The sequence below is a fragment of the Onychostoma macrolepis genome, chromosome 16, assembly GCF_012432095.1.
Source record: "Onychostoma macrolepis isolate SWU-2019 chromosome 16, ASM1243209v1, whole genome shotgun sequence".
Taxonomy (NCBI): domain Eukaryota; kingdom Metazoa; phylum Chordata; class Actinopteri; order Cypriniformes; family Cyprinidae; genus Onychostoma; species Onychostoma macrolepis.
In genome coordinates this window covers 27,921,894-27,934,197 of record NC_081170.1, presented here as the reverse complement: position 1 = coordinate 27,934,197, position 12,304 = coordinate 27,921,894, and the positions used below count along the sequence as shown (strand labels likewise).

The following is a 12,304-nucleotide window of genomic DNA, read 5'->3' as shown; positions in this document are numbered from 1 at the left end:
AATAAAAACAAATCCAGCCAACACTGAGATCATGTGACTTCGCGGGAGAAAAAGTGCTGCCATCTTGTCAAGTTCACGAGTCAGGTGAGTTGCACTAAATAAATGTTATTTTTTAGACTAAATTTAACGAGAAAATCATGCAACATATCCAACTTTTTTGAGTGGACATTTAGAAAGTGTTTTATGAGTTGTTAAGTGGATATAATTTAACTTTTTTTAACTTAAAATTTACTTTTCTTTCTCCATCAGGGTGTGGCCAAAGGTTTCATTGGTGCTTTGTCATCACTGCAAGATTTCAGATGCAACCCAGTCAGTTCTTCCAAGGCACCAAACACCAGACCGCTCCACTGCAACTACATACTGTGTGTACCTTCAAGACTAGGAGTTTATTGTTTTCATTCCAGGTAATGTGTGTAAATGTTTCGAGTGTTTACTACAGTTAAAATGTGCTTTATTGTTCTCAATGGCATCTATGCTAATATTAGTCTGTTTCATTCTTATTCCGAGGTCACCATAGCCACCCAGATCCAGTCCGTATCCAGATCAGATGGTGGATCAGCACCTAGAGACGACCTCTACAGCCCTGAATGTCAACGGAGACCATGTCAGCTAGATGAGCTCCAGAGACAGATCCCCAGTGAAGACCTCGTTGGCCATCGGGACAAGACCACGAGAACCAGACAAGTCCTCTGCTCAATCTGACCTGTGCTGGAATTAAACCATGCCATGCTGGTTTCGTCTGGCCAGAGGAGAACTGCCCCTCGACTGAGCCTGGTTTCTCCCAAGGTTTTCTACTCAGTTTATGTCACCGATGGAGTTTTGAGTCCTTGCCGCTGTCGCCTTTGGCTTGCTTATTTGGGGACGCTTGGCTGATTGCATAGACACTATTGGAAGAGAGCTGAACTGAATGATGATTTCATTGAATCATCAATGAACTGACTTTAACTGGAAAAATGAATTGTTAATGTCCTCTTGCATTATTAACAAACTATTTTCCTGTTTGACTGTAAAGCTGCTTTGACACGATCAGTATTGTATAAAGTGCATTATAAATAAAAATTACTTGACTTGATTTTATATACTGTAACTCCTGCTTCACTTTAACATTTTTTTTTTTTTTTTGTGACTTCTGCCTCATTTTAAAGATGTAATTGTGAACAGTAGTAATATTTGTAAATGTTTGTTTGCTAACATTTTGTTTAGCTTGTTTAGGTTTTTCTTAGTTCATTAAAGTTTAAACTGAATTTTGCAGTTGTATTTCAGATGTAATGTTTGTCAGCTGGAGCTTTAAAGGGATAATTCACCCAAAAATGAAAATTTGCTGTTAATTTACTGACCCTTAGGCCATCTGAGATGTATGTGACTTTTTTTTCTTTAAGCCTGTATGTTTAGTCTGTATGACAAATGTTATAAATGGAGATTGTTATTAAATAATGGCTATTATGTGTTGTAAATTGTGTGTTTTAGTGATTGATAAACACCAGTTAATCATTTTAATAATTTTGTTAAACTATAAAATGTTTTAGTTCCCCGCAATTTCTTATTATGCCCAAATAATAAATCTTAGTTGAGGTAACATATGAAACACATGGAGTAAAGTGTAAAATTTTAATTGACATAACTTGCTGTAGTCTTCTAAATGTTTGACCAATTAAAACATTTTATTTGAATGGAATATAAAACTACTTTTTAGAGTGAGACTGTGTCTGTTCCCTGAATACTGAGGACAAATTATATGCTTACTAAGGGATATAGAATAAAATCAGATTGCGATTTAACCAAATTATAGCAAAGTAAGCTAAATAATGTCACAAAACTCTGGACTATTGACAGTACCCAGAATATCAAAGTCCAGAGATTTTTCGCATTTTACTCTTAAACTCTCAAATAGCCTTCTGATAATGTTTGGGGCTCAGACACACTGTCTCTCTGTTTAAATCTAGATTAAAAATACATCTTTTAGCCAAGCATTCACATAACAACTCATAACCTTGTACTCTAGTAATAAATGCGTATGATCATCTTTTGCCTGAAATAATATGAACAGCATCTCTGCTAATTCTTCTTTTGTTTTCCTGTTTCTATCTCTCAGGTTTCCCATCCCAGTGTTACTGCAGCTTGGATCCAGCCTCACTTGTGGTTACTTCAGATGAAGACCCCAGATGATGGCAACTATAGATGAACATACAAACCTGACAAATGTTATGTATTGTAATCATTGCCTTAAAGCATACATCGAGTGATTTTCAACCCACTGTGTATTATTACTATGATGGTAATATATGTGAACGAACAATGTTTAATCTTTCTCTGAGTTCCATGAGATATACCCATTTATTTGTCAGCCAAATAATATTTAGCATTATCCGAGTATTGTTTATTTACATATTACAGACTTTGTGACAGTATAAAGTGGATTTAAATTCACCAAACTCACCATTTAATGGTTGTCTGTTTAACTGAACATGACTTTGAACACATAACTTGTATTATCTTAGAGTTATTGACATATAGACATTAATTTGTTGCCAGAAGATGCTCCCCATTGAGTCACAGTCACCTCAGGCTGTTGATGGGATTTTTTTTTTGAAACCTTGAAATTTTCTAAAGCTGCTTTGATTGTGAAAAGCAGTGTACCTTTACAACAGTCAACCATGTTTTTACTATGGTAAAACTAGTAATCATAACTGTAGTAATCAGGGTTTTTTTAGTTTTTCTCAAACTAAGGTGTTGATATCATGGTTCTACAATAGTAATATTTTAGTAATGCTGGAGTAAAACTGTGGTAACCATAGTTTTTGAAACCCTGGTGAAGTTTGTGGTTACTATAGGTTTACTACTATGCTGTAGTAAGACCATGGTTATGGTAGTTACTGTGAATTTACTACAACAATCATAGTTAAACCATGGTTAATTTTGTGGTTGACTTTTGTATGGACATATGTGAACTGAATGCTTCTATTTGAAAGTCACATTGGATAAAACTATCTGATAAATATACTGTATGCATTTGTATGTTTAATCTGTGAAAATAAATTTGCAATTATCATTGTACATTGTTTTTGATCCATTATTGTGTGCAAGGATATTTTGGTTAGCATAATCGAACTGATTATGAACCACGGACCGACCGTGGACCGCCAGCAAACAGTAATTATAAACAGCGGCTCGTCAGCGGACTGCTGTCGGAAAAGCGGTGGCTGCCGCTGGTGGTCCGCTGGAATAACGATGAGCAAAACGCCGGTGAACCGCGGGTGGCGTCCGCCGGTGGGCCGCCAACTCTGCTACCAGTGGGCCGCTGGTCTTATGTTAGCAATTGAAAAAAAATTAATAAAATAACACATCTTAGCAGTCACTATTGCGATTCGATATTACAATTTATTGTGATTTTTGTTTGCTTATTAAAGACTAGACAATGGAAAATAGTTGATTATACCCTTAAAATATATTGTATATGATGATATACAGTCTATTTTAAGGGTATAATCAACTATGTTCCATTGCCCCTGGGAGTGCTGGTGGAATATGAGGGGATGTCTTGGAACCCAGAATTGACTCCAGTCCCCAAATTCAACCCAGACTTTGCTCATGTCCCCGAACTCCGTCCAGAGTTGACTTCTACTCCCGAGTACAGTCCAATAAAGGCTCCAGAGTCCGCTCCAGAGTCCGCTCCAGAGCTCAACAGGGAGCCCACTCAAGTCACAGAGCTTAACGCGGAGCCCAGCTCTCCTTCGTCTCTGCTGGTCCCGTCCAGCCCTCCTACGTCTCCGGAGTCTCCTTCACCTCTGCTGGTCCCATCCAACCCTCCGTCTCCTGAGTCCCCCAAGTTAACCAGCTCTGCCCCTCCAGTGCCCGCTCCTCCAGAGCACCCTCCAGTGCAATAAAATAAATGTAATCGGATACAGTTACTATGGAACAATGTGTAATTAAATTAGTTACTCATGAAAACGTTAATGATTACAAAGGGTTATCTGATTATGTTGTTTCACACCCACATACAGATTTAATTGATATCTTTCAAAAATAGCTCTGACTGCTCTAAAATATGAGACAAGCATACCATCCTGGAGGGTGGTGGAGCAGAGGCAGAACAGGGGGAGGGATGGAGGGCCAGGTCCACGTCGAAGTGGAGTGGTCAGGAACTGAGGTAGAGCCAGCAGAACAGGGCACCAAGGCGGAGCAGGGAACCAGGGCAGAACCAGCAGAGCAGGAAGCCAGAGTGGAGCAGACGAAACTGGAGCTCACCAGGGTGGAGCAGACGGAACTGGAGCTCACCAGGGCAGAGCAGACGAGACTGGAGCCCACCAGGGCAGAGCGGATGAGACTGGAGCCCTCCAGGATGGAGCGGATGGGACTGGAGCCCACCAGGGCGAAGCAGACGAGACTGGAGCCCACCAGGGCAGAGCAGACGAGACTGGAGCCCACCAGGGCGGAGCAGACGAGACTGGAGCCCACCAGGGCGGAGCAGACGGAAGAGCAACCCCTGGTAGAAACTGGGATCTAGGGAAAACTGAGACACAAAAGATAGAGAGAGCATGTACGGACTCAAGAACCGAGGCAGGGAACATAGGAAGTTAATCAATCTTTTCCCTGGTGGTAGCTGAGAGGATAGACAGTCCATAAGTCAAGTCCCTGATCAAAACTGGACAGGCAGAAAATTCGAAAATTAAGTCTTTGACTGGAACTGGACAGGAAGATAGCTTAAATTAATTTGATCGTTTGCCTTTAAAAACCGCGAGTGCAGCTTGTTAGCCCGTTAGCTTGTCACTCGCGGTTCCATTTGCATTCGCGCCTATTATTATTTTATTTTTTCCTCGCTCCGTTTTTCACGAGCTCATCAAACAACAGTGGTAAGTGGTAAGTTAAGTTGGTATCATTCATCAATCAAGGTGAGTAATGGCTTCTTCTCCTGCTATTGTTGTTTGCACTGTCTGCCACATGTATAGTTTATCTGTCTCTGTCAGCAGCGAGGGATTCACATGTGATAAATGCAGGGAAATAGTTAGGCTGACAGAGAAGGTTTTAGAACTAGAGACACGCATCCAAACTTTAGTTGAGGACAGTAAATACTGCTTTGGATGCGACTAGCTCAGGGAGTCCTGTACATTGTTCGGTTTCGGTTGAGCCCGTGCAGCAGGGCAACTGGGTGACAGTGAGGCGGCATAGTCGTGGGTCAAAACACCACTCTTCCGTTCCGATCAGAACATCAAACAGGTTCTCCCCACTCAGTGAAGCATCCACTGAGAAACCTGATGAAAGTGCTCTAGTTTTTGGCGATTCTATTGTACGGAACGTGAAAATAGAGACACCAGCCACCATAGTCCATTGTTTACCGGGAGCCAGAGCGCCTGACATCTTGGCAAATTTAAAAGTGCTGACTAATGCTAAACGTAAATTCAGTAAGATTGTTATCCACGTCGGCGCTAATGATGTTCGACTTCGCCAGTCGGAGATCACCAAAAATAATGTTAAAGAGGTGTGTGAACTTGCAAGTACGATGTCAGACACTGTAATATGCTCTGGTCCGCTCCCTGCTTACCGTGGCGATGAGATTCATAGCAGACTGTCGTCACTTAATGGCTGGATGTCTAAGTGGTGCCCGCAAAATAACATAGGCTTTATAGACAATTGGAAGAATTTTTGGGGCAGACCTGACCTGTTGAAAAGAGATGGTGTTCATCCCTCCTGGGGTGGTGCCGCTCTTCTCTCTAGAAATATGGCAAATAGGGCGTCATCTCCTTCCTGCGTTGGACTTATCAATAAGTATTCTTTTATCTTAATGTTGCAAACTGTTCTGTGAAAGAGGCTTGCTTCAGACTGGCTGGCTCTAGTGTATGGTGGAAAGATTTATGACGAACATCCTGTTTTCTTGGGCCTCTGTGGAATTTCGGCTCCTCATGTTTCGATGTTCTGATCGAATCTTAAATTGTCTGATTCGCTCTGATATCCTACATAATTTTAAAAGGAATTTGGACAGAATCATTGTTTTACGGCTGATCACTGAGTATGCCAGCGATTCATTAAACGAGACGTATAACATCAACTCTGCAATGGATATTAAAATCCAAAATATAGTGAAAACACTATTAATAATTAGCACAGTGACAAAATTGGCAGTTTAAGACATTAACTTGTAAGCACAATACACAACATACTGCTCTTTTCAATATAAATAAGACTTTATTGGATAATTTTAAGACAATATAAACTAATCTAACACATAAACATTCTCACTCACACATTCACACAAGTTACAGGAAGAGAGAAAGTGAGGAAAGAATGAGTTTAAGACCGTGAAAATGTGAAATCTCAAGTTTATAGCAATATGTGCAATTGCATAGACCTGAATAACCATCAATAATTTAATTAACCCCCACATTGAGTTCCTCGGTGAGGTTAAAATTTATATTAAATGCACCAGTTCAGCTAGAATCTGGAGGTACTTGCATTGCTTGTTTAGGGGATTCCCTTGTTGTCATCATTGCAGAAAGGGATTTCCCAAGTTTGTTGATTGGCTGGAAATCCAGTAGTCGTTCGAGGTGACATATTGAAAAGCCAATGGTTGGGCTCTTGCAGAGTATAATTCGAACATGATGTCTAACAAGAATGTAATATATTTTACAAAGAATTAATGGATAGAAAAGATTTAAGCATAGATTTTCAAGCATGTGCATAACAAACACAACTATAAACCTATAAACTGTCCAATAGTTATTCAAAAGACATACACAATGAGTGATTAGGACATGATACTCAATTGTGTGGGTTACATACATAATATGGAGTTATAGAAATTATTAGTTGCTAGTAAGTCCTTTTGGCATCATTTAGGTGCATATATATATGTAAAGGCAGTCTCTGTGCAGTTCTGTGAAGTGAGGACGTGTTCTTTGAGGAACAATGGTCAAAAGGTCTAGAAGGAGCCTGGTCTTTGTCTTGAGTGGGGGAAACCACCCAAGGAAGTCTTTACCTCATGATTTCCATCATGGATTTACATTTGATGGTCATGATGTGCTGTCTCTTTGACCATTAATCTTGGTTAGTTGCCCCAAATTTGACAAACTCCTACCTGAGTTGGAATTATCAATAAGTGTTCCTTTTGTTTTAATGCTGTGATTGAGTGGCTCAAAACTGTTAGTTGGTGGATTTCCTTCAGACCCGTTGCGCCAGGGTATCGTGGACAGATTTATGACGTTGTCTTGTTATCCTGGGCCTCTTTGTGGAATTTGTTCTTTGGGTTGTTTCAACACCAATCTGATCAAATCTAAAATTGTCTGATTTGCTCTGATACGCTACAATTAGTACGTTTTACTCATGCTCAAGTCATCCTAGGTGTATATGACTTTCTTCTTTCAGACGAATCCAATCGTAGTTATATTAAAAATTGTCCTTTCTCTTCCAAGCTTTATAATGGCATGAGCGGGTGTTTTTTTTTTTTTCAACAGTCTAAAAGTAGTCAAATAAAGCGCATCCATCCATGTTAAAACGGAGAGAGAACAAAACAAAATGCCGGTCACGAATTAGAAGTACAATATGAGGATTTGTAAAGAAAAATGTCAGAGGATTTCGATGTAAGCCAAGAGGAGACCGTTTTTTCTTTGGTAAAGTAAGAAAACTTTGCTTCCTTGCTCCTGTAAACAAACATTGGTTTACGCGAGACTCACATGCACATGTGCTATGCCTATGTCCACCGGAAAGACAGTCTCTCATGAACATGCGTATGACAGTTAGCGGAAGTTACACAAAACCGATATTTTTTTACAAAAATGCATCACTTCACTACAGGAGGACCTTATTCACCCCCCGGAGCCGTGTGAGGCATGCAAGAGAATGCAAGATTATGGATGGATGCGCTTTATTTGACTACTTTTGGACTGTTGAACAAAAACACCCACCCATGCCATTATAAAGCTTGGAAGAGCAAGGACAATATTTAATATAACTCCGATTGGATTTGTCTGAAAGAAGAAAGTCATATACACCTAGGATGCGTTGAGGGTGAGTAAAACAAGGGCTAATTTTATTTTTTGGGTGAATTAACCCTTGAACAATTGTGGGGCACTGTAGAGCTAGAGAGTAGGCTACATTAAATATAAATATACCCTGCTCATTTTATGAATTAAAATAGAAAATTAAAATATTTGTTGCAGAATGCTGAACATATTTGCAATTTATTGTTGATACGGTTTACATATGTCTATGATTTGTATGAACATTTTTGTTAGGACTCTGCCCTGAAGAATAATTAAATATTATGACAAAATCAATGATGAAAATTCTTAATTAAATTCTTAAAGGTGCCATAGGTGATTGTCTTATTTTGGTTGAAAGTCTCTTCACATTCTGATAGCAATCATTAAGTTAAGTGGTCTAAATGTATTTATATATTCTGTGGAAGGATTGGCTTTCCTATCTGCCTGTCAACGTATGTATTTGCATACCTCTGTGCACCCTGTTCGCGGAGACAGGATACGTCATCAGCGTGTTCACGCAGGCTGTGCGGACAGAGCAGGAATGGCAGGCAAACATCAACAACCCAATCTTCCTTCCTGGTATTGTAATACTTTTACTAACTGTGCAGTAAAGTTTTCTCACCAGTGAATGACATATGATGTAGCCCAGCGGTTCCCAATTCCAGTCCTCGCGTCCCCCGCTCTGCATACTTTGCATGTCTCGCTTAGTTAACACACTCAGTTCAGATAACCAGCTCATTAGAAGTGAGCTCCATGCATGAACTGTGTTCCGATTGACATGCTCCCTTCACAGTGTTCATTGCTCTCTACTCCCTGAGCAGGGGAAATCCGTTGAAGTTTATTTCACTTCAGAACATTCACTCACGGATTAAGAGATGTGGACCGACAAGTTTTGGCAAAGCAAGCATTTTTCTTCACTGTAAAAGTGTTGGAAGACAATCTGGATAAACTCACAGGGGTATGAAAGCTAAATTCTCATTTGTTTTGGGGTTTTTTTTTTTCAAAGGTCTTTTTTTCATTTTGTTTTGTGTGTATGTGTATGTGTGTGTTTTGTTTTTTGTTTTTTTTAATATATATATATATAGGTTTGGTTTTAGAATGATTTAGTTTTGTTTTCATTGTTGTTGTTTTTTTGTGTGTTTTGTAAGGTTTTATGTTTGTTTTTGGTTTTTGTGTGTGTCTGCTACTTTTTTTAATTTAAACTTTTTGTGCTTTGGTTTGGTTTTAGAAGGTTTTATTTTTGTTTTCCTTTTTTGTTTTTTTGTGTGTTTGTTTCTTTTTGTTTGTTTGTTTTTAGAGAATTTTTATTTTTATTTTGTATGTGTGCTTTTTGTTTTGTTTTGGGTTTTTTTGTTTTAGAAATAGAAGCTGAATAGTGGCCTTGCTAGCATGTGTTTCCTATGTAGACACTGCCATGTTTGGGAACTGAGACTTAAGCCAGATCTGACAGCCATGGATACGCTTATGTTTGTGCTAACACATTAGATAATGCCATCCCGACTGCTCAAAGTACAGAATGATAGCTTCACTCAACTTAATGCCTGTGCTTCTTTCTTTAGACATTGAGTTAAACCAGATCCAGTAGTGCAAAAATGTTCCTTCCTCACTCCTGGTGTCACAGCCTTTTTAGAGTTTGCTCTAATCATAATATATTAGTATACGTCTTGCTTTCTGTCAGCCGAATCAGCCTTACTTTACACTTTAAATGTGATTTCTTTGTCACATTTGTTGTGTGAAGATGTCTTATCATATCTGTATCATTCTCTTTTTCAGGTAAGTGATCCCCCTAAACCTTCTACCACCTCTATGGGTGAAATGACCACTGCAGATGTGTCCAACCAGCCCCCTGCTGTGGAGGACCCCAAATGCTCCCACACCACCCAGCCTAAAGCAGGACTCCCCGACACCCCTAAGGCCACAGGAAGTGTGACCGGGCCTCCCAGCATGCCTCAGCAATGTTCAGCTGCGCAGCGTCTTCACACACAGACGAAACTTAATAGAGAAGTGTGACATAATATACCTCTGTAAATAAATACAATTTAAATTCACGTCTCGCACACTTTAATGCCCTTTGTATGGAACATACGCTTTGAACTGGAATCATGGCGGAATACCTGGTGATGTCCACTTCGCAGGGCACTTATTACGGTCGAACAGAACAACCGTCGGACGTGATAAGATATACATATGAAAAGTGCAGAGCGGGGAGGGCGCAAGGACTGTAATTGGAACCCGTTGATGTAGCCTATTGTAGTAATTTTTATGTTGTCTCTGGTATTCTGCTCTTTGAGCGTATGTGCGTTCAGGGGGCTTGGCTTTGGACGGCGATTGCAGGGAGGGTGGGACGTTCGCTTTCAGTGCTATCAGGCTAAAGTTAGCATTTTCTGAGATCTCCTATTGCACCTTTAATGTTATGCATCAAGAAAATATCAAACAATTATATATCATATATAATCATATATAATAATATCATTCATATTCTCATTCAGAGGACACTCATGCAAATAATGGACAGTGAAGACTTCTTTGCAAAAATGGGCTACACAACAAGAGAGACTCAAAGTCGTACAACTTACTCCATTCCAGGACAATGCATCCAGAATTTGTTGTAGTAGAATAAATGCAAACAAAATATAATGACTGAAGGAACATAAAGACAAAAACATATTATTAAGACAACAGATAGCTTAACAGTTTGCTAGTTTTGCAACCTTTAACATTATTTGGTGAATCACAGTTTTTTCCCCCTTTTGCCTTGCATAATAATAATAATAAAAGTAATACTGTTAAAATCAGTGTTGGGCAGTAACTAGTTACTAGTAATTTAGTTACTGTAATAATATTACTTTTTGCAGTAACTAGTAGTGTAACTAATTACTAATAAGATTTCAATAATAATATTACAGTTACTTTACATAAAACAGCTTAGTTATTTAGTTACTTTTGATGCCTCAACCCCGCTGATTTAAAATTCAACAATCAAATAATTCCTAGATTTATTTTCATAATTTTCATGACTCGCACATGCATGTGATGTCCCCAGTGCAGCAGGCAAGCTTGGAATATGGAAAAGCTTACATTCAGCAGATAGAAATATTGCATTATATTGATTTTGTCAGGAAAAAAGATCTGTTGTGTAAGTTGTGGCTTTACTTTACTCTGGCATTACATCCCTCTGATCAGCATGTGGTACATTATATTAATATAATTAAAAATATTTTTGGAAAATTAAACAGTTTCTTACAAACTCATGTGATTTGATCAAATACATAACGATTAAATTTCGTTATGTATTTGATCAAATACATAACGAAATTTAATCGCATATGGGTAAAGGAAAAATTACTTCAAGCTACACGTGACAATGAGATTAATACAACACTTCTCTTGAATGCCACTATCAATCACTATTGAGTGTTTGTAATAACTTCTGACTGTGATCCAATGTGGATTTTGGTCAAATAATGAGGCAGAAATATGTTGTTAGTAACATTCTAGAAGAACTTTATCTGGAAGATACACAGTTACAACTTCTGTGGGGTGTGAAGAAAAAGTAATGTAACTAGTAGTGTAACTAATTACTGTTGCCAGAAAGTAATAAGTAAAGTAACAATATTACTTTTGAAAGGAGTAACTAGTAATGAGTCATATATTACATTCTTTGAGTAACTAGCCCAACACTGGTTAAAATATATTTACTTCCTAAAGGTATTTTATAGTAATCTTAGATACCTAATATCCTATTTAATGGGAAAGGAGAAAAAAATACAGGACGGGAAAGGGTTTCCAGTTTCAGAATATCTAATTCTACTCAGATTTGCCAAGATACCAAAGTGCGCAATAAAGAGTCAGTTATTTCAATATGAACTTAAAAATGCCTCATCAAATTATTTCAAGATCAAGTGAACAATTAAAGAAGTGTAGCCTAGTGTTTACAAAAATCTGGTCTGATATCCAAAAGATTGTGTCCATATACTGATCCAGAGGAACTGCCACTATAGTATTAATATTAACATTAATCATCATCAGAATCATCATCATAAAGCTTTATAATATGATACATAACATGATAACTTTAACATGATATATTTGATCAATTTGGAATCCATCCACAAACTGATGGTCTTCTATTTTTAAAAGAGCAAGAAGGAAATCTGGTAAATTAAAATGAAATAATTAAAAATAATTTGGTAAATAAGGAAAATATTCAGAAAAGAGAAAAGTCAGATGCCTGAAAATACACTGACAATGTGTGGTTGAGTTATAAAGAATAAAAAAGTAGGTGAGATTTGATGCCTTTAACCATATCTTTTAAGTGGTAATAGGATAAC

General features: G+C 38.2%; 1 protein-coding gene across 1 annotated transcript; it reads left to right on the top strand.

Moving 5' to 3' along the window:
• The first annotated feature begins 4,102 nt into the window (after window positions 1-4,102).
• Window positions 4,103-8,073, top strand: LOC131522466 (uncharacterized). The gene is made up of 3 exons (XM_058747970.1): window positions 4,103-4,399; window positions 5,069-5,719; window positions 8,068-8,073. The coding sequence occupies exons 1-3, from the start codon at window positions 4,103-4,105 to the stop codon at window positions 8,071-8,073; spliced, it is 954 nt and encodes a 317-aa protein (XP_058603953.1).
• The last annotated feature ends 4,231 nt before the right edge of the window (window positions 8,074-12,304 follow it).

What these genes read in the sequence shown, in the direction of transcription:
- LOC131522466 (XM_058747970.1), top strand. Translation starts at nt 4,103, where the DNA reads ATGGAGGGCCAGGTCCACGTCGAAGTGGAGTGGTCAGGAACTGAGGTA. An exon ending in CGAGACTGGAGCCCACCAGG is followed by an intron (nt 4,400 to 5,068) that starts GCAGAGCAGACG and finishes AGGACAGTAAAT; the next exon opens with ACTGCTTTGGATGCGACTAG.